This window comes from Haemaphysalis longicornis, unplaced genomic scaffold (genome assembly GCF_048455015.1).
Source record: "Haemaphysalis longicornis isolate Haplotype H1 unplaced genomic scaffold, Haemaphysalis longicornis Haplotype H1 scaffold_6, whole genome shotgun sequence".
NCBI classification, from domain to species: domain Eukaryota; kingdom Metazoa; phylum Arthropoda; class Arachnida; order Ixodida; family Ixodidae; genus Haemaphysalis; species Haemaphysalis longicornis.
In genome coordinates, this window is record NW_027526407.1 from 152,923,141 (window position 1) to 152,946,206 (window position 23,066).

The following is a 23,066-nucleotide window of genomic DNA, read 5'->3' on the forward strand; positions in this document are numbered from 1 at the left end:
AATGGGAACTACAAAAGGTTTGTCCTACCGCTTAGTACAGAAGTATAGCCTATGCACTGCCTTCTCCACAAAGACACTCCCTTTGACTGGCATGTGGCTGGCAAAGTCAGCTTTATAAAGGTAAAAAACTTCGGACCTTACCCGAAGATTGCACATATTTGATCCTTCACTCCCAGTCATTGCCGATACTGATGCTTCTGCTCCAAGGGTTGGGTGCAGTTGCACATGGCCAGCAAATTTATAGTTGCATTCATGTCAGGAACACCGACAGAGACAGAAATGCGGTACTGAACTGGTGAGCGTCGGTGTCGACGCACGTTGTATCTCGAAGTTTTAAGGTCACCTTGGATGGCGCTCAAGGTGACTGCTCTTCGGAGGACGATTATCCGCAAAACACCATCTCGGACTCCGAGTCTGAGGCCTCGTTCGGCGACGACGATTAAGCACATATTCCGTGTGCTGCAATAAACGCTCTTCGTCCGCTAGCTGGTACGTTCTGTTTACTTAAAAAAATAGCACGTCGCGTGTATGGGCCGCTACCTGAAAATTGGCCCTCATTTCTAAAAAAAGGTGGTCCTTAAACGCATTTTATTAGGTAACAGAACCCTCATGGCTGAACAAGGTAGTTGCAAAGCACTTTTGGGAAAGCAGTTTTACACCAAAACTACTTTTCTGAGCCGCGGCTGCAGAGCTGATCTTTTCATTAGAAAGAGCAATCTCCAAACACAAACTCTTCACTGACCTTTTCTGGCTCATTTTCATCGACAAGCCGGATAAGGCACTGTGAGCAGAGGCACCTGCAACGCACCAACAGAAAAAAAATGTTGGGCAAAAGCCTTAACTGACCTTGTACAAACCATAGTCAAGACCGCCTACATTATGTGTGTATGAACAGCCCACCTGCTACAGTGCTGTGGGAATTCACAAAGACGTTAAATTACCCCTACATTCGTGCCACTACTCCGCAGTCGTCATGGGCCGATTCCCAGAGAGATTGAACACGAAATGTATGCCTGCACACTTTCTTTTTTTCTCATAATTCTTTGGTTGTTCACAAGCAAGGTAACAGGCCGAAAGTGACATCCATTTTGTACTAATGTGCGTACTCTGCGAGAAATAAAAACATGCGAAAGTGTCACAAGTTACACGCGCAAGTCATTCACGACATTATTCCTTTTTCTCACAAAGTGCCAGTTCACTGGTTTGCGAGAAAAAACTCCAGCTGCTGCAATGAACAGCAAAATACCCACTGCCGCTGCCACAAACTACCAGTTTGTGGCGGATGCAGTTTTTTTTAACTTCGTGGTTTTGTCTATGGCAAGGTGAATGAGTACTGTGTAAAATTTCAAACCAAAAACAAATCTTTAATGATAGTATACACAACAACAAATTTGCTTTCTGAAATGCCCAAAACATTTTATTGTTATTGTTGGCAGTTATTGTTGAACAGTCACTTGGCCAAATACCTGCTACCATGCAACACACAGGTGCGAGTTGCTACAAAGGCAAGTAGGCTGCCATCAGTGTATAAGAACAGCTCACAGTGTCCTAAACCCTTAAGCATTTAGGATGAGTGCAGCTTGTTCTTGCCGAACTGGCGCGAAACCAGTTTGCACCAGTGTAGCTCGTTCACTTCAGATATCTCCTCTTGAGCGCTTAGAATGAAAATGCTCCTTTACGGGATAAATTATTACGGGATAAATTACGGGATAAATGTAGCTTTTCAGATTGCAGCACTGGACAGATTTTCCTTTTCTTGAGTCTAAAATTTCTTTGGGGGGCCCACTCTGGCTTCAAATCATGGCATCCAATAGAGGCGATGCATGTGTTGTTTGTCTGTCGTTACGGAAAAGCCGAACTGTCTCGACACCATTCTAGACCAGTGTAGCTGGTCCACTTGAGATGGTACCTGCTCTTGAGCGTTTTAAAAGTAATTCTCATTTGCTGGGTATACTATTTAGTGTGTTGCTTTGCAGATGGCAACACTGAGAATGTTTCGCTTTTTTCGTGTTCCACATTTCTTTGGGAGGCAACTCTTGTTTCAAAACATGGTATTTGGTGGAGGCGATGTCGTCACGTAAACGAAGCTTCTTCCCATTCTCTAGTTTTTTGGACGAAAGTGCCTCACAGACCGAAGTTTACTTCTTTTATGGATGCGAAAGCGATCGCGATGACTTCCAAATTAGCAGTTCATCAGGTGAAGAAGACCACCCAGAGGACAATATTGTGAGTGTGCGTCATTTACAGAGCGTCCAAATTCATTGCATCCCCCCAATCCTCCTTGGTTTCCTTTTTTTCCGCGTTCCCTGTAAGGCATTCAAAAAAATATCGCCTGGGGACTTGACTGAGTACATTAGCAAGTTCCTCAGTGACGGCTTTATTTTGCTATTTCACTAATTATACTAATTTTACGTGGTATGTGCTTTAATTTTTTTCAACATCAAGGACTTGCTTTTCGGAAAAAGAATAATAATAGGAAACTAAACAGCAAGCAATTTTGGTATATAAATTTTATTACGACGGTTAAGTTTAATCGCTGACGCTACATAGGCGATGGGGCTTGCGACGTGGATTAATTTTAGCTACCTGGGGATCTTTACTGTGCACAAAGTTTCGACCACACGGGTGTTTCGGGTTTTTCCCTCGAATAGGAAAGCAGCCGTCACTGCCGTGACTTGAATCCACATCCTCACATCCTTGGGTTTAGCAGCACAACGCGTTAGCCACCGAGCCACCGTGACGGGGCGGGAATAAATCTTTTCAAAAATATTAGAATGGTTGAGGGCTAATAATAAACAGTTAATGATCGATGAAGTGCTGCATTATTATTTGAGATAATTAGCTTCGCTGTACACGGAGTTTTCTGACAATTAGGCATGCACACAACTGTAATTACAATATCTGTCTAATAATTCTGCATAAAACAAGTTTGGACATGCTGAGAATGCACTGAGCCATCAGCGTAAAAGAAAGTGCTGCAGGTATGCAGTATATTCTATTACGCGCTATTCTATTGGGAGCGTTGCTCCCCTGCCTCACCTAGCAGCCTAAGATGCGTAAAGCGGAGCTGGTAGCTAGCTACGTAAGGGGGCCCCCATTTGTTATTCGCAATCTAGGGTTACATCCGAAGGAAACCAAAATTGAAAACTAGTTACGTCCGACAGAATTTTCCGCTAGTTTTTAGGGTTACGTCTAACGGAACCCAGAATTGAAAACTACAGTTCTGCCCGACGGAACTTCAGGCCAATGTTTTGAGTTACGTCCGGCGTAACATAAAGCACAAATATTTTACAGCCAACGGCACCAGCTACCGTGTAATCTATACGCAACATCATTGATATCGTCGCTTGTATGATAAATGACGTCAAATGTGGAAGCACAAAAGCTGCTGTTTTATGGCCAAACCGGTTCAGGATGAGTACATCATAGGTAACATGTTCGAACGCGCTGGCGCCCCGTCGGTCGAGTGGTCAGAAACGTGATGCAAGTGCCCACGCTGCTGCAGCGACGTGGGTTCGAATCCCAGCTGGGTTGACAGAGCTTTTTCTTTATTAAAGGATTTAAACTTTTCTGTAATAGTCTATGTACACTTCTTTCCATATCCAAGACATGTAAGCAAAGGAGAAGACGGGAATTATTAAAATCGAACCACATGCCAGTGCCAGTTTGTAGCGTCTGCAGTTTCCCGAGTAGAAATCTACATGGGTCAAGAGTCTTTTAACAAATGTAATTAATAGGTCTAGGCATCGGTTAATATTTTAACCCAATCAATCGGCTGGCTTATGCATCAATTATTCTGTTGTGTTGGTTTGGAAGAACAAATGAGAAAAACTAATTATGTAGTAGCAGAAATAACATCAATGTGCTCTTACACTTGTTCACAGCAAGATGCGGGGAAGACGATTATCAGCTCGTTTGTCACACACACGTTTCTAAAATCGGGGACATCATCACCCGCCGTGCGTGCAGATGGCACGGATTAATAGCACCTTCCTTACTACAGAAATAGTTTATACAACGGCAGAACGGTATATATAATTGCCCATTCGTTTTTTGTGCAGTGTATATTTGTAGTTTTTATTCAAACTTTTGCCCGGCGGAATGAAGATACACGAGTTCAGAGGTACACGAACAGGTCGACTTCGTGTATAAAGTGAGACAGTTTTCGATGAAACATTATTGAGTTTTATCACCAGCTTAAAGGACACACTAAGACGAAATGCCAGTTTGTTGTGTTCGAAAAATTTCGTGTTCTATATAGCTCCCAGCGCTTGTCCGAAAGCAAGAGATGCTTTATCCAATGTGAAATAATCAATTTCGGCTAAAATTTTGATTCTCGCGCCAAAACATGTGCTTGAACAACGTTTGAAATGACATCATAAGAGCAAGTCTCTCAGCTAAACTTGGCATGGAACGGCACGGTCGGACTCGACTCTCCTCCTCCCCAATCGTGTCCGGCCATGGGAGCGTAGACTTGCCTACTGTTAGCCACCCTAAATGGCACCCCCACACCGCGGCAAGCCGTTTTCTGCGTTTGGTTTGTTTGTGAACGTACTTAATCCTGGCTTGTTTTATTCAGGGAGATGATATTTGTTTTTTGAAACATGGTGCTCGCTCGACAAATACGGTCACGTAAGACACCGTTGCTTGTGTCAATCAGCTGCAGTGTCGCCTAAAACTACCCCAAAGTCCCGGAGTCCCGTGCAGCTAAACCATGCACAGTGCGCGCAGTACCAACCGCAATATGTATCGGTACTTGTATGTTTGCGTGTTCTTTCGTAACTTCCCATTCATACTGACATAAAAAGAATGTGCCCTAAATTTAAGCGCAAATCGCTCGTTCGGTAAGCTTATAAGTTGTGCCTAATTTGCGTTTGCTTTTTCCAGCCCCCAGCAATCGCAGAGCTGGCTGGTATGACATGATACAGTGGCGCAGCCAGAGGGAGGGTTTGGGGGTTCAACCCCCCCCCCCCTGAAATTTTCACTGCAACCCCCCTCCTTAGTGGCGTGGCCAGGGGGGCCTACCGGCCTTCATCACCCCCCCCCCCCTCTTCCACGAAATTTTTCGGGCTGGCGCCGTGCTGCCTTTTTTGCCTGGTACGTCGCCTGTGAACAAAGCCGCATATCTTTCCGAAGTGCGGCTATTAGAAACATGCATTACTAAATGCCTGCCCTACGCATTCTTGCTTACACAAAACGAAACACCTGAGTCAGGATAATTGCGGAGGGGTGCAGCTCCAAAACCGATCGCGCCTTCGGGTACGATCAGCGCGCGGGAGCGTTGTGTCCCTTTGTGCGTGACATGTGGCCACACGATGAATTGGCCGGCTGAGTCGTTCTCAGCAAGGGAGACTGACTCGTCACGGTATGGACGAGGAAACAAGGAGTGGTCCGCCCAAACTCGCGACGGAAAAGAAGAAGGACCGCCGGCTATTGACGGGTGTAGACTGGTACGATGAAGGGCCTAAGGAAACAGACGATCTATGTACGTTAAGCAGAACAGCATGCAAGAGGTGGTGGCAGGCCACGGCCGCTCCATCTCCTAAAAAGGGGGAGATCGAGCGGCCGTGGGCAGACATTCAATACTCGTGCAACGTAATTGAAGAATGCAATGCAGGAGCTGCGTATTCGGCGAAATGTGGGGTTTAGCTGCATGAATTTCGTGCGTGGGCAGAGGGCCTTTGAAAATGAGGACAGGGTGCACAGCAAAGTATGTCCCTCTTCCGCGCGTCACCCCTTCACTCTTCCTTTTTCACTTTTCTGTCCACCCTGCGAGGATGTGGTCTCAGATTGCGCGCACTGCGTGTCCCCTTCTGAAAGCGGTGTCGCCGGTGTTGCGACAGTCATTTTCAGCTCAGCGATTAGGCAGATTTGTTCTGCGGTATTTTCTCTAACCTAGGAAATTGAAGAACAGCGGGTCAACAAAAAGGGCGCGCTGCGTCTCACCGAGCCAGTTCCAGAATTTATTCTAAATGTGAGGGCACGGCAGTCACTAGCCCTGCCACAGGTAGACGGCAGTCGTGACAGTAACAATGAACCGATGGCCATCTTCAACCTCGGTCACAACTAAAGCGCCTCCATTGCGTCCACGGCCGCTTTTAACCTGGCCGCTGCCCGGAGCAGTGTATATTCAGGGGCTTAATAGAGACACAACAAGAGCAATATGGTGCAAGGACAGAAGCGCCCATGCCTTTGAGAAGCTCATGTTCCAAGTGCCAACACACAAAAGAGGCCTCAAATTGTAAGTCATTTTCTTTCATTCATTTTTCCTTGCATGATTACTGATGTCTTTTGACAATGGAGGTTTCTGTGCCTTAAGCTGTGCGGTGTAGATCAATTGATCACTTCCTAAATTTAAACGACGTTGCATTACCTTTGTTTCTGCGAGATAAAAAATGTATGTCTCGTTTTATTTCGAATGCAATATTTGCGTTTGAATTGGTCGTTGAAAGAAGTGCTTACGGTGAAGCGGTAGGTGACTTTTAATGAACAAAAACGTAAATTCAACTCGCGTAAACGCCTAAACATTTTATTATGCACAATGTTGGGGAGGGATGCTCAGAGTGTATCGGTACAGCACTAGTTTAGGTTAATGAAGAGTTAAAAATATACAAGTTCTCGCTGCAGTTTTAGTAGCTTGCTTTAACAGGGACACAACTCCATGTGAAGTAGCCGCTGTCGCATGGTGTGCCCTTTATCGAGATTTTGTCACGGCGTTTCATACCAACGCGTGCACCCACTGCTGCACCCAACTTCAAAATCATCATGCAGCGTACGCAAGTGAAAGAGATTCGTAATCGTGACGCAGAAACATACGTGCCGTTGTTCTGTTAGCGCTTCCTGGCATCCGAATTTCTGTGTGCGTAGACGTATCGTTCTTTCAATGCTGAGTCGGTCTGCCATGACTACAGAATTTCGTAATTAAACCAGCAGTCTACCGACCACAGTCCCTATTAAGAGCACCACCACACCTCCGCCGCTATCCCCCATACGGGTGCGCGCTAATGTGCTTCTTTCTGCCTGGATCCGCAACTGTTACGTAAATATTCTTAAACGTCGAATGAAGGTAATTTTTAGCCATCGTCAGCATTGCTTAATAAACAATATGCCCAAGGAATTATCCCAGTAAACAACCCAATTTTTAGCAAATCTATCTGGTCATAGCCTGAAAGGTGAATATCACGGCCGCTGTCAACGAAGGCAATACTGTAAATGTGCCATTACTGTCTGCTTCACTCTGAAAAACGGCAGTCTCTAGCATTTATGAATGCGGGGCCATGCTATTACGCATGTTCAATTGGTGGACTACGGGAAAAGCATCGCACCACCCGCGAAGGTGATGCTGGCTCATTACAACTGCCCAATGCTCCGTTCTCTTGTGGACCAAAAAGCTTCCCAAAAGAATTTCCATTTCCGGACTCTCTAACGGAAACTACAAAATTCCTGTACGCCCTATAGATTTCAGGTCCGCCCATGCTCATACACTGCACATGCTGTTTTATAGTTTAGCTTAAAACCCGCCGTGTGTACTAGGCTGAACAATGGCAGCCCACGAGTCAGCTAAAAAGTATGTCCTTTCATTAAAGTTTGAAATCAAAATGGCATGACCTCATTATAACTCCTTCCTTAGATCTCACGGCAAAATTCCGAACACAGAAATATTTTGCTCAACTTGCACAGAAAATGCCTAAAGCCCGGTCTACATGGTGCGTTTTTCGAAGGCGAATTCGGTGGAACGAACATTCGCCCTTGCGAAGTTCGCAATGCCTGGAAATGTCGTCTGCATGGGGCCTGCGAACGTCGCGATTTTCGCACTTCAGAAACACATTGTTTGCAGACCGAATTAGGTCTGCCACGAGCAAAGCTTGTTGTGATGTTAAAAAAAGTTTTGTTGTACTGTCTACTGCAAAATAACAATCTACTGTTGTTTTGCAGTAGATATGAGTTTATTATAGGTTTAATTTATCAATTGGCAAAATATTCTTCGATATACGCACACATACTAGAGAAGACATACACAGCAAACGACCCTGGGTTCGCTTGTTGTGCGTGCCTAGCTCATTTTGGTGTACCTCGGACGGGACTTCTTAGGTTTTTATGTACTTCTTCCGAACTGCTATGATGTCCGCGACATGCGCGGACACCGATTAAGCATTCGTTGGAAACGGCGCGCGACAACGTGTTGTGATTCTTGTGAACACGCGTACGTTTGTGTTGGTGCGCCCGCTCTTACGCCGCTCGTAGGCAAGCAACGCCGTCTGGTTGCTCAATGGTGATGCCGTGACGTTCAACTAGTTGTGTTCCTATTGGCCGCAAGTTCCGGCCCCTCTAGCGCCTCCACGCCGCACGAGGGGCGTTCGCCGTGGATGCTCGATCGTTCCAAACATTTGACACTTTGCCGCAGCAAAGAAATTCCCCCGCATTTCCCGAGGGGGAGAATGTGAAAGTGCGAATGCACGGTTGTCGGCCCGCTTGCGGCGCTTGCGCTCGGCCCCCGCAGCCCACCCCCTCGCCGCCTTCTCTTCCATCTCTTCCATCGGGTTTGTAGTATCACGTGTACACCACGCAGTTATCAAGCCGCTATAACGCCGCTGAGTCGCCAACACACGCCGCTGACGACGTAGTTTGAATGCGTTAAAGATATAAGGCGCGTTCGGACACCGATATCAGCGTCGCGTCCGTGGCTTGGTCGGTAGAGCGTCGCGCTGCGGCCGCAAAGTCCTCGGATCGAAACCTGGCGCCGGATGCTGTTTCTTTTATAATATAGAGGAGCACTGCGGACGCCGCCGACGCCGCCGCCGCCGCCGCCGCCGGCGGTGGATGGTTTGGGGTCGCTTATAAAGTGCATTCGCACTTAAAAAAAGGTCGTTTTCCGCACGAGCGGCGCCGCATTTGCGAATCTCCAGGGAAAATCGCACAATGTAGAACGGGCGCAACCACAGAGTATGTCCAGACACCGCCATCTTTACGTAATTATGTTATCTTGCTGAATTTAAACCTCGATACAGAATTTAATGGTCAATTTGCAGTGAGTTACCCTACCTTATCCAGGAGTGGTACCTACGCCTAAAGGGAATGACCTCCCCAGAAAAGTTACTGGAGAGTGCACGTCTTCAGACAGTATAGGGCATTTATGCACGAAGCATTGAATACTTGACAGAGAATAATGCACCTATTTCAGAACCCAATAGGGGAGCTCATTACAGCAGACTCGACATTCGGGCTGGGCCAAAATGTGAAACAGATTCACTATGTTACAAAGCACCAGCTTCTCGTGTCTTCCCGGAGTCCTCATAGAAGCTACGAGATGGATTGCATTGAGACCAAAAACATCAGCGGAAATTTTAACTGGCATGGCTTAACAAATACAGATGGCTGAATTATGCCGCTTTGCGTGAGGGCTGATCCTGCCATGTTCGTGTAATTTTCACCGTTAATAGCGCTGTTCTTGTGCGGAATATCAGTGTGTTTATGTAGGTTTAGTATTTCCTGAAATTTTTTCTAGTGATATAACGCTCATTTTTTTTTTGTTAAAATAAGACCTGCGCTACACATAACCCTAAGGCATGAATTCGACTGCACAGAATAAGCTTCATTGGCCATGCACTAAAAGTTGCTGTACGGGTGTAGAATTCTTATATGCAAAAAAAAATTATTGTGCATTTTGCACAAGAAGAACTAAATAAAAACTCATTCTTACGGCCCACGTAATTATATTGCGGATCTCACACTCATCATGCTCCACACGTTGAATTAAAGCAAGTAATCACATGAAACTGTGGCTATTTAATGCAGTGCCTGCACAAGGTGCCCGTGCGTGCAGATTACGTCTCGTATCACGGGACCAGATTTGCACCACACGGTCTGCGGATTTTCTCCAAGTTTAGAACTTCACCTGCGCAAATACCATCATAATCAACATCAATATCATGAGAGACCCTAAAGGGACCATATGAAGACAAAATACAGCCTCGTTCAATTTGGTAGAACTAGCTTGGGTAACTCACACACTCCCTTCCAGTCACAGACGTTTTTCAACCGAAGCATTGCAACAAATATCAATAATTCATATTTAACGCTGCAGTGACGTAATATGGGCAGGAGTGATGTATACAGGCCAGCACTGAAAAGTAGTTATGAGTGCGTTAACTTTGCTTCAGAAATAAAATATTAGGATCAGCGGAGGCCACTCTACCACCGCGGAATCATGTTTTTTGGCAGGGGCTTAGGTCGTCGGGCGCCAATCGTACGAACAAGATCCTGTGATGTCATAAAGAAATCGCGGGAAAGTGGGTGGGGATTCGCCACGGCTTTATATGTTCTATTTAATATCTCTACTATTCATTTGAAGTTGGCGATAACACTGGTATCATTGTTATCAGGACAATGCAGTCTTTTTAATGAACAAAACATGTAAACTACCGCGCTCTTTTATCATTGGGGAAGGGAGCGGGGGTGGCTTGAGAACAACCTTAACCCCCCTCCCCCCGAAAAAAATCCTAGCTGTGCGCCTGACATCATAGGTTCTGTTGCGGGAAATGAGCTAGTGGGTCGCATGACCATTCCCATTTTTTCCTAATTATACATCTTATTTAAGAGCAGTTTACATTAAAAGTAGTGTCAGTATGATTCTAACCAGGCAAGCTTTCGAATGAATCAAACGCGTTTTGTCTTCATGGCTCCTTTAAACCGGTTAAAATCGCAGCTAAAGCATTAATTGATTAATCGGAAGGTTAATTAATTAATAATTTACCCTAATAGCAAATAATTGATAAGCAGTAATAAAGGCAATGTCCTGGTAGTCCTTTTTTTCTTCACACAAAAAAGAAATGTCGATAAAATAAGTAATTGATCTGGCTGACTAATAAAACGTAAGGAGGTTTTATTTGAGTTATTCCCATCTTCTTCTTTGCTTGCATGTGTTGAATATAGACAGAAGTGTACGTGGAATAGTACAGAAAAGTTTGAATTCTTTAATTAAAAAAACTCCATCAGCCCAGCTGGGATTCGATCCCAGATCGCTGCAGTAGTGTGCGCGCTTATATCACGCTCCTGGCCACTCGACCGACAGGGAACCGGCGCTTTCGAACATGTTACCTATCATTTACTTAATAAGAACCTGTTTGGCCGTAACGCAGCAACACTTGTGTTTTCGAATTGGACGTCATCTATTGTACAAGCGACCATTTCAGTAATTGCCCTACTCGATTTACCAGTCCGAGACTATCCGCAGGCCGTCCGAAGACTGCGTCCTTACTGGAAGTCTATGAGGAATACATGGGAAAATCGGGCACTGGAGAGAGAGAGAGAGAGAGAGAAAAGACTTTATTGAATTTTCGCCTGCAGGAGGGACGAGGAAAGGCTCCGCGGAGCCACCCCGTCTCTCGACGCTGCCTAGGGCGTCCTCGAAGCATTGCCCCGCAGGCGTCCGCCAGTTCGGCGCGCGAGGGGCCTTCGGGGATGTCCCCTCGAGGCCTCCGTCGGCGCCTCCCCGGGCTTCTGCCTGGCGAGAGCCGCCTCGAGCTGCTGGACGGCTTGCAGCTGCTCCGTCAGGTCCGACGATGCAACCGCTCGTGCGATGGGATCCGGCAGCCGCCCCTGTGGCGCGGCCGCTTCCGTTGGGTAGCGAGAACAGTCCCATAGGATGTGGGTCAGAGTTGCTCTGGCACTCGCGCACACACTGCACACGTCACTTTCATAAATGTCTGGGCACACGTGGCGCGCGAGCGCCGGCGTGATTACCGATCTGGTCTGCAACTGCCGGAAGAGCACTGCCTGCGCCCTCGTCAGTCCCGGGTGGGGTTGCGGCATAGTCCGACGTTTGAGCCGATACCAGCTCAGGACCTCGGCATACTCGACGAGGGGCTCCTGCTGTTCGATGTCCTGGCAGCCGTCATCGCCTTGCGGTTCTCCGTCCCTCGGTGCCGCTGAGCCGGGGGGGATCCCGGTGGTGGTGGAGGGGGCCACCGGGCGAGCCGCCGCGCGGTTGGTGAGCGCGCGCGCGGCGGCGTCCGCCGTCTCGTTGCGGTTGGGGTGGCCGCTGCTGCCTGCTTCCCGCGTGTCCGTGTGCGCCGGGAACCACCTCAGGTGGGTGGCCGGCACCGTGTCTCTCACTGCACTACACTGCACCACGCGCACTGCACTGGTACACACTCTGTTGCGGGTGAAGTTCATGATGGCCGAGCGGGAGTCGCTCAGTATCGTTGTGCATTGCGGGTCCGTTAGCGCGAGCGCGATCGCGACTTCTTCCGCGTGCCGCGCGGACGGCGCGCGGACGCTGCACGCACTGTGCACTTCACCGTTAGTGACGGACAGACCCAACACCTACGCTGCGGTGGTGGTGAAAGCCACTAACGGGCACTGGATCGCGTCTCGTACAGTGCGCAGATAATCCGGGACCAATAATCGAGGAACCTCAATGTGGCGTATAGATTACACATACAGATCGTCACATTGTTTGGTGCCGTAGGCTGTAAAAAACTTTTTGTGCTTTACTTTACGCCAGACGTAACTGAAAACATTGGCCTAAGTTTCGTCTGACGAGGACTCTTGTCAGACGTAACTTTAGTTTTCAATTTTGGATTACGTCGGACCTAACTTTAGAAAGTGCCTTTAACTTCCGTCGGACGTAACTCTCGGTCTCAATTCTGGCTTCCGTCGGACCTAGCTCTAGTTTTCGATGTTGGGCTCCGTCGGCCGTTATTATCGACACTGCGTTTATTATTAAGACAGCTCGAATCACGCCAGCGCGTTTTTAGAGATTTTGTTAGAAAGATCCCTAGTTGCGGATAAGGTTAACAGGCACAGCTGTAACACGACGTTTGCATTATGAAACGGGAAAAGCACAAGCCTCCTTGGCTTCGTTTTTGCCCAGTCCACAAAATTGGAATCAAATGTTTTTTTTTTCAATTGATTGAATTCAATTCTGTCATATCAAATAGGCATTGATAGACCAGTTTCTCCGGACTAAACTTCTTCCTTAAAATTGCATCAAAAAATTGGAAATCTTATTAACAAGTGTACCAAATAATGGGAAAACACATTTGCAATTGTGGGCACAACTGGAAACTCACTTTTCAATTTTAGGCCAAACAGGAAGTTTCACTACAAAGTGGGGCTGTATTGCGGGAGTTTCATTTTCAGTCATAGGCAAAAATGGCAAATACTTGAACTCCATGTAGGCCTGCTTTGCCAGCTGTGGTGATTCGGGAAACAATTGGTCTAAAAATAAAGTTGGTTTCTAGTTCAAGGGAATGCATTTATTGGTGAAAGAAACTTCAGATGTAATGTTGTGCTAGCACAATATGCCATGCATTGACCGAAAATTCATTGCAGTGGGTGGTGCGGGGTCACAACTCTCAACAACTAAAAATGCTGCACGTCTGATTCTGCGCTCCCAAAAGCTAGAAACTTATTTCTTACGCACGGGCATTAAAAAGCAAAGACGTTTTTGGTGAACATTGCGGGATTACTTGCGCAAAATGTAGTCTGGGGTCTGTGGATTACTTGCGCAAAATCTAGTCTGGGGTCTGTAGCCACTCTCGACCAGTTTTGACCACTCTCACTTCATTTATGCGGCTTTATGTAGTAGAAAAATCAATTCGTAAGTCCTGTCCTCCTCTCTGCATCCTCGCTGCAAATTCCCTACAAAGTTTTGTATTTCTATGGAATCTCAATTGAGATTGCTTGGCTTGACTGCGCTACTGAAGGGCTCGGCAGCGCTCCGATAGAATCAGTCGGCCCAGCGTTTAGTCGGCTTGCCACTGGCGGCCCGACTGCTGCGGGTCATCGCAATTCATTAGCTCAGATGAAACTATGCCACAACACAATTTGTGCCTGGACGAATGTGCTTTTGTTTGTTAGTTTCATGACTTAATCAATCTTTAACTTCAAGCAGCTCCACACTCGATGCTTCGCTGACTGGTACACCAGTAGAAAATTCTAAGGCCAATTAAAGGCGGAAGAATAGTTAGCGAAGTTATATACAGGTACTGTGACGTTCAGATATTGATACCGGCAGCCGACGGCGTACAGCAACATCCGGAAAAGCCAACACGCGCTCCAGCCCGCTGTAAGCAATGACCGGCCGTGGGAGACATCCCTACGCTGACCCCCCGGTGCCCAGTGGAGGCGTCGCCTATGTGCGCACTTTGCGCGCTGTAGAGGTCGCCACCCTTCGGCCATTTAGTTAGGCTGCCACTAGCGTGTGGCGCCACTTATTTTGTATATATTCTGCCCCAAATAAAGTGTAGGACTTCTTTTGTCAGCTGAGCAGCTATCATGCGCATCGGCTCTTACTGCGGGCCGGGGCCGCTCGGGCTCCCGCACGCTCGCGCGGCGCCAGCCACGCGACATGGTGTCAGAAGTGGCCGCGTAACGCCCCCTCGTCCCGGACTAACCCCGACCGCTCCACGATGGCCCGCAAGGACGGAGCGCCGCCGACAATGTTCAGCCTCAACCTCCAGCCGCCCGCACTTTTCAACTTCACGAACCCCGGAACTTGGCCAGCATGACCTAGCCGCTACGAGGACTACGCCGTTGTTTCGTTCCTGACTCAAGCGTCCGGCGACATGCAGGTACGCTCGTTTTGGAATGAATGGGGCCGGCGGCCCGCCCACTGCTCCAAACGTTTTCGCTCGATGCCGCATCACTCACCTCATTTCAAGCGGCGGCCACTCGCTTCACCGACCACTTTGTGCACCCGGCGAACGAACTCTACAAGTCGTGGCGTTTTCACCGACGCGTTCATTTGCCCAACGAAAGCATTGACGCCTACTACGCCGAACTGTGTAAATTGGTGAAGCAGTACAACTATCCTTCAGCTGAGGTGGAGCAAAGGCTTGTGCGCGATAAATTCATGGTCAGCCTCCGCGACTCGCGCCTTTCGGACCAGCTTTGCCGGAACGCGAAGTTGACGCTCAAAGGAGCATGGATGCAGACTCGTCAATCAGAAGACGCCGACAAAAAAAAATGTTGCCGCAAAACCGCGCAGAGCACTCCCGCGAGCTACCCCTCGACGCCGTACGCGATAATAAGTTCGCCTCTCGCCGCCGCAACTAGGATAAGCCGCCTTCGCCACCGCGGAAAGCAGAGCGCTCCCGCCAGCAGTCAACATGTGAATTCGGCGGCCGCGCGCCACATCCACGTTCGAACTGCCCTCCACGAAATTCCGCCTACAACTTCTGCGAAACGAAAGGGCACTTTGCTAAAGTGTGCCGTGCTAGGAAGGCAAAACACGAGCTCGGTTCTATTCACCTACACGCTGTCGGAACGCCCGCCGAGGCAAAGTTCGTCGACGTCACCGTTGAGAACTACACAGCGCAGTTCAAGCAGTTCAAGGTCAATTCCGGAGCCGAGGTGTCCTTCGTTCCTAACGACTTCTCTGCGTTGCCTGCTAAGCTCGACCACGTAAACACCCTGCTCACCGGACCCGGCGGTCAGCCGCTGCGTGTGCTAGATTCGTACATGGCAAGACTTCGGTGGCATGGGAAAATGAGGTCTCAGCGCTTCTACGTGATCCAGTCTCTCACTGTACCTCTTCTGGGACTGCCGGCGCTTCAAGCCCTTCAACTTGTAAAGTTTCTCGACGAGCTCCAGACTCCAAATGCAACATTGCGCGCGGAGCTCTTCCAAGGATTGGGCACCCTCAAGGACGAGTACACTATCCTCCTTAGACCTGATGCCGTACCCTTCTCCCAAAGCGCGCCTCGCAGGATTCCCATCCCGCTGCTCGAGGTCGTCCGCCACGAGCTTGACAAACTGGAGGAAGGAGGCGTGATTCGCAGGGTCGACAATTCAACGCTGTGTTTCGTTGTAGTCCGGAAAGCCGATGGTTCCTACCGGCTGTGCGTTGACTTGCCTCAGCTGAACAAGGTCGTCCTTCGTGAGCGCCACATTCAACCAACTGTAGAGCAAGTCCTTGTCCTCCTTGGCGATGCAACACTTTTCTTAAAGCTGGATGCAATAGCCAGCTTCCACCAGGTTAAACACTCTGCAGACTCCCAAGAGCTCACAACCTTCATCACCCCATTTGGCCGATACTGCTTCTGCCGGCTCCCCTTTGGCATCACCTCCACGCCGGAGTATTTCCAAAAACAGAGGGCCCGGATCCTAGAGGGCCAGGAAGGAGTCGCCAATATGATAGACGACATTCTGGTCTTTGGGCCCACCCGAGAGGAGCACGACGCCAGACCGAGCCAGGTGCTGTGTCGCCTTACAAATGCAGGCATCACATTGAACCCAGACAAGTGTCGTTTTGGTGTCTCCGAAGTCTCCTTCGTAGGAGTCATCGTTTCAGCACAAGGCATTAGGCGAAGTCCAGACAAGGTCGAAGCAGTCAATGCCATAGAGGCTCCAACCGAAATCGCAAGTGTCCGACGACTGCTCGGAATGGTCAACCATCTTGCCCGGTTTTTGCCTTGCATCTCGAAGGTCACAGCTCCCATCAGAGCACTTTTAGACAAGTCTGTGAGTTGGGTGTGGCAGCATAAACAAAATGCTGCATTCGAGAAAATCACGGAACTCCTGACGTCAGACCGTTGCATCGCCAAGTACCATCCGTCATACGCCACCACAGTTTCGGCTGACGCAAGCTCGTTTGCACTCGGCGCGGTCTTGCTGCAGACCCAGCCCTCTGTAGAGCGCCGCCCAGTTGCGTTTGCTTCGAGGTCAATGACTGAGACAGCAGCGTTACAGCCAGACAGAACAGGAAGCGTTGGCAACGACATGGGCTATCCAACGGTTTGACGAAATCGTCCGCGGCATCACCTTTGATGTCGAGACAGATCACCTACCACTCGTTTCACTCTTTGGCAAGATGGAGCTGGACAAGCTGCCGCTTCGCATACAGAGGTTCCGGTTAAAGACCATGCGAAACACGTTCCGGATGCTGCACGTGCCAGGAAAGCTGCTAGCTACGGCAGATACGTTGTCACGCATCACCCAAAAGGCGTCCCTCCCCCTGGACACCCTTGAATTGTTTGCAGCTAAAGTGGTCAGCGGCATGTCAGAAGCCTTGCCACTAAGCCCACAGGACGTGCGACAGGCACAAGAGTCAGATGGCGAGTGCAGAGCCCTCACCTCCTTCTGCCAGAATGGTTGGGCACAGAAGTCCAAGCTGCCACTGCACCTCTCCCAGTATGCCTCAGCAGCAGATGAGCTCTCTGTCTGTGACGGCGTTCTACTGATAGGCGCCAGGATAGTCATCCCATATTCCGTTCGGCCGGCTGTCTCGACGCTGTACACGAAAGGCACCAAGGCATCAATAGGACGAAAGCTCTTGCTCGAGAGTCCATTTGGTGGCCTGGCACTTCGGCAGGCATTACCTCTGTGGTAACAAACTGCAAGCAGTGTGCTTCCACTCGGTTGAACCTTGCAGAACCCCTGATCTCCACGGTCCTACCTGGACAACCCTTCGAACTTGTCGCCATAGACCTGTTCAACCTCCGCAGCCAGACATTCATCTTGGTGGTGGACTACCACTCCAGGTACCCTGAAGTCGTAACCTTGAGGAGCACAACGGCTCAGGCAGTCATTGGCGTCCTCAAAAGCATCTTTGCCCGCCCTGGGATTCCGTGAGAGGTCAGATCGGACAACGGTCCACCGTTCTCTTCGCACGAGTTTGCAGCGTTTGCGGCATCTTACGGCTTTGACCACGTCACCAGCAGCCCGCACTATGCACAATCGAACGGAGAGGCGGAGAGAATGGTCAGGACCATCAAGGAGTTGTTCCGCAAAGCAGCAGATCCTCATCTGGCCTTGCTCAGCTACCGGGACACCCCAGAAGTCGATGGCTTCAGCCCGGCCCAGCTTTTGATGGGACGACAACTCCGTACCAAAGTTCCGAAACAGGACTCCCAGTTATGTCTTCACTGGCCGTCGAGGAAAGACGTGAGGAGCAAAGACGCAGCCTGCAAGCGAAACAGACCGCTGACTTTAACAGGCATCACGAAGCTCGAGATCTGCCATCGCTCCGAACAGGCCAGTGTGTCTGGGTGCGACCCGACCAGGTCAAGGCTACTGTGCTGAGCCCAGCCCGACGACCAAGAAGCTATGTCGTGGAAACAGAGCAGGGTGGCGTCCTACAACGCAACCGGCGTCACCTAGTGCCTTTTGCACCTCCTGCGCCAAGGGTGGAACCATCGCTGTCTGAGGGGCAAGAGCAACAGCGGCCACTTCCGCTTCTGGAACCCCGGCGTGCTATCGCAGTGCAACCACCTGGTTCCCTTGGGCTTCCCCCTGCAGGCAGTGACCGCAGTGGTGTGACGCGAACACGTAGTGGCCGCTGTGTTGTGCCTCCGGACCGCCTAAACTTGAGACGTGCAGTGTCTGGCGTCCTCCCTCTTCCGTCTGGTCCTCAAGGGGGGAGATGTAGAGGTCGCCACCCTTCAGCCATTTAGTTAGGCTGCTACTAGAGTGTGGTGCCACTTATTTTGTATATATTCTGCCCCAAATAAAGTGTGGTACTTGTTTCGCCAGCTGAGCAGCTGTCGTGCGCATCGGCTCTTACAGCGGGCCCGGGCCGCTCGTGCTCCCGCACGCTCGCGCGGCACCAGCCACGCGACACGCGCGATGACCGTCCAGTTTCCCGAACAGGCACCAAGCTCTGCCTTCCGTATATGCACTGGCGCAAGGCTCACACGCACGCCCCACAATCTCTCCCTTGCCACCCGCCATCGTCGGAGACACCGTAGGAGATATTCAAAAGCACTCATAAATCCCGGCCGCGATCAATTGTTTCAAATTTCAATTTTTTCTAGTTGGCCAATTTCCATTCTACGCAATTCTGTTTTTATAACTTGGTGGTTTCTTTTTGTCTGCGTTTCCAAGGAATTATTTGTATCTCCGAAGTCAGTCAGAAACGGGGGAAGCATAAATGTCCACAGATTAATCAATGCTCACTATTTTACTCTAAACTTCATAATATAAAAGCAGCATTAAACCGAGAAAGCACCTCCCAATGTCTGTACGAGGCCATTCCCCTTGTGGCACCGCTTGCTCGTTTCTATTTTGCGCCCTTAGGAAGCTGCCTTTGCGGCTGGGGTACATTTGCCAAGAGCTTTCAAACAATAAATAGTAGGCTACGACGTCAATAGCCACAGTGGTTGTAGCGAGAACAATGGGCACATACCGCGACCGTCTGACATTGATTTAGTATGTGCCCACTATTCTCCAGCCGATGTGCACTGCCGGAAATACATGTATTGTCTGGCAATACTTGCCGGTGACGATATATTGGGCAGAAACTTGGTGCCTTACTTGCACCTCCATGAAATGCTCGAGTCAACTCTATCACCAATACTTTTGGTCAAAAAATGAGCATCTAGAGTCAGGGAATGAACTTACCGAAGTGGCCTTAGACCAGTTAATGACCAGTTAACTTAGACGAAGTGGCCTTAGACCAGTGATATGAAAAAATGACAATCGGTGTTTAACAAGTCAAAGACTAGCTACTGAGACGGGAGCAGAAGTGTTGGGAAGACCATTCGTTCGATGGATCGATTAATCCAAAAATATAGGCGGCAAAGCCTAAGTCTGGTAGCGCGTTTTAGGAATGATTAGAGTTCAATGGGAGAGGCCTTCGCGCTGTAGTGGACTTAGTAAATACGCTGGAATCGTGATGATGATGACGACGATCTGTGAAAATTTAAAAAAGTGCACGAATTAACCTTTTTTCCTACCCTGTTAAATCAAAGCCACCTATTGGTATTTTTTTCGAGCTATTTCTTAAAAAGTGGGATTGTCGAATAATGCCGCATTTGAAAAAATTGCGTGTACAGTGGCTTGATATACTGCCATTTTGTTATCATGAAAAGGGGCTGCCTTAAAATGTTCTGGGTCAAAACTAACAATAAAGAAAGCCACAAATATTCAATGGCTGGTTCTCACCGGGAAAAAAGGACCACTTTCTAGCATGTGGAACCACCCGTCACTTTTTTTTTAAGGAAGCTATAAAAACAGAATAAAACTTTTGTTCATTAAAAAGAACCATATAACAACGATGCTAACTTTACTGACAACTTAAAAATAACGGAGATATTAAAGGAAACATGAACGAAGGCTACCTCCGCAGCCACTTTCTGATTTTTTAATAAAGTCAAATAATTTCTGTTGTGCAGTTGGTTCCACCCCCCCCCAATCAAACCACTACCAAAAAACATCAGTGGGCAATTTCAGTGGGGCCTATTCTGTGTCACCATAGCAGTTTAATGGTAACGGGCCGTTTACAGCCTCATAACAATGCATTAGTGCCAGCCTATAATACATCACTCCTCTCTATTTTTATCAATGTAGTTGGAAATTTGAAAATTTTGAATAATGTTACAGGGCACTAATTAAATTCCCCGCAAAGAGGACGCTACATGTACAGTGCTAACCCGGATCATCATCAGAAGGCAGATGAAGAGGACGCTGACAGTGAAGCGCGTGGCGTTTCTTCCCTGGCTTGCGTGGTGATCTCTTTCACCGTGTTTTTAATAACTCGCTTCCAAACAAGTATTTTAAATACACCCTTGTAATACCGCTTTATCTGGTATCATTTGGTTGGGTGCGGGCAAAATACGCCAGGCGCGAAATAACCATCTTGACCACCTTGTCGAGGCTAATGTTGTGCAGCCTGACCCCGACAAGATTAAGGGGCCTAGAGGTTTTCTGGTTCCCCGGTCATCGGCGGACGTACGAAGTTTTGTGGGCCTATGCTACTATTTCCATCGCTTCATCCGATGCTTCGCTGATATCGCCCGCCCTCTCACCGACCTTCCCAGAAAAGATTCTGTCTTTTCGTGGGTCAGTGAGCAAGACTGCATTTTACTAGCGAAAAATAGACGCGGACGAAGACGAAGTACACAGGACACTCGCTAAACTACAACTGAAATTTTTCGCTAGTAAAATGCAGTCAGATAACCAACTAGCCCAACTTTATGCCTTAACAGTGAGCAAGCTCAGGCTTTGAAAACCCTGATATCTCTCCTCACAACTTCACCCATACTAGCTCACTTCGATGTGGCTGTTCCGCCGGAAGTACAAACTAACGCTAAAGGTCACAGCATTGGAGCCGTCTTGCCTCAACAACAATCCTGACACGACTGTGTCAGGATTGTCGTTGAGCCTACGCCTACGCCAGCCGCCTGAAAACACCAGCTGAACGAAACTATTCCGTTGCCGAACCGGATTGTCTTGCCCTCGTGTGGGCCATGGGTAAATTTCGCCCATATCTCTACGGTCGACCATTTTCCGTCGTGACAGATCACCTCGCGCTAAACTGGCTTGCGTCTGGTCGCCTACATCAAGACGCTGACTGTCTCACACGACACAGTCGAGCCTCCCGATCCTACAACTTCCGACTCATTCGCCACCTCGGTATTGTCACTTTCCTACTTTCAACACCTTGCTGCTGAGCAGCGCCTTGATGCCTCCTAGACCACAATCGGCGACAAATTAACCACTGCCCCTTCCGACCCTTCACTGCAGTTGTTCTAAATGAGAGATGGCGTACTCTATCATCGTATTGTCCGCCTAGATGGCCTAGACCTTCCAACAGCTGGCCATATCGGGGTTTCCCAGACCTATCACCGCGTGTGACAGCGCTTCTTCTGGGCGGGGCTTTACCACTCGATTTGACGTTACGTCGGCGCATCTGATATATGCCAGCACAGAAAAGTGCCTACCGCGCTACCCGCCGGTCCCACTCGATATACCTATTGAGCCATTCTTAAGAGTTCGTTTACATCTCCTCGGTCCGCTTCCCCGGTCTGCGAACGGCAACAAAGTGGACTGCAGTGGCCATCGAATATCCGACACGATACGCAATCACGCAAGCTCTTCCAACCAGCTGCGCAACCGATGTCGCCAATTTCCTCCTGCACGACGTCACCTCACATCACGGTGCTCCTCGCCAGCTACTGACAGACTGCAGACAAATACTTCTTTTCCCGAGTAGCCGACGACATCCGCTCCTCCTGCGAAACCGTTCACGAGGTTACTATCTCATACCACCCTCAAACCAATGTCTTCACAGAGCGCCTTAACCGGCATTTAAGAAATATGCTTGCTATGTACGTTTACGACGACCATAGTGACTGGGAAATTTTCTTGCCTTACATAACAATTGCCAACAACCAGCCGCACCTTCATACTGCAGGATACTCTCCCTTGTACCTCCTATTCGGCCGAGAGCCGGTGTAGCTGGAGACTTCATTTCAACCCCCTGTGCAACCATCCGTATATGCACAAGTTGCCGTTTCCCGCACTGACTTTGCCCGCAACATAGCTCGCACCAGGCTCACTTCGTCCCAGCGCTCTCAAAAAGATCACTAGAACTGCCGTCACAGCACCCGCCACTTTGCATCTGGATCCCTTGTGCTGCGCTGGTGTCCTGCACACTGTGTAGGGCGTTCGGAAAAGCTTCTAGCCAGGTACTACAGCCTCTACCGTGTCGTACACCAAGTAACTGAAGTAAATTACAAAATCGCCCCACTCGTCTCAGCAAACCCATCCCGCTCATCACAAACAGAAGTCGTCCACGCCAGGCGTCTTAGGCCATACCACTCGCACCCTACAGCTTAACCGCGCCATGCTCCGGGACGGCACACCTAGAGACAGGGGGGTTGTGTTACGGGGCATTAATTAAATTCCCAGCAAAGAGGACCCTGCATGTACTGTGCTAGCCGGTATCATGACCAAGAAAGACGAAAAGGACGCTGACGGTGAAGCGCGTGGCGTTCGTTCTCTGGCTTGCGCGGTGCTCTCTTCCACCGTGTTTTTGTACTTAGTAGCTTCTAAATAGGTATTCTAAATTCCCTGTGTAAATACAGCTTTACCTTGTATTAAACGTTCTTGCATCTCACTGCTAAAAAAACTTTCCCATCTGCAATGGAGCGGAGTAAGTTACGAAAGACTAGGTCTTTCCAATTGCAAGTGGTATTTCCCATCTCTAATAGCCTTTTTCAAAGAATCTATGTGGTAAAGTAAATAACACCAAGAACAAAAAAGCGCTACCACTTCGCAGTGCGGATGGAGCTCTGCACTGTTCCGAAACACCAAGCAGGAGGATTCACTGTGTTAATAGG

At 48.9% G+C, this 23,066-nt stretch overlaps 1 protein-coding gene across 1 annotated transcript in view; it reads right to left on the reverse strand.

Annotated features, from left to right (window-relative positions):
- LOC144143307 (DNA (cytosine-5)-methyltransferase 3A-like) overlaps window positions 1-23,066 on the reverse strand; it is a 268,623-nt gene that overhangs the window by 166,006 nt on the left and 79,551 nt on the right. Inside the window, exons 6-7 of the mRNA XM_077675079.1 lie at window positions 17,402-17,504; window positions 743-797 (exon numbers count right to left, since the gene is read on the reverse strand). Of these exons, the coding sequence (XP_077531205.1) occupies window positions 743-797; window positions 17,402-17,504 (158 nt within the window). The remainder of the gene's footprint in view (window positions 1-742; window positions 798-17,401; window positions 17,505-23,066) is intronic.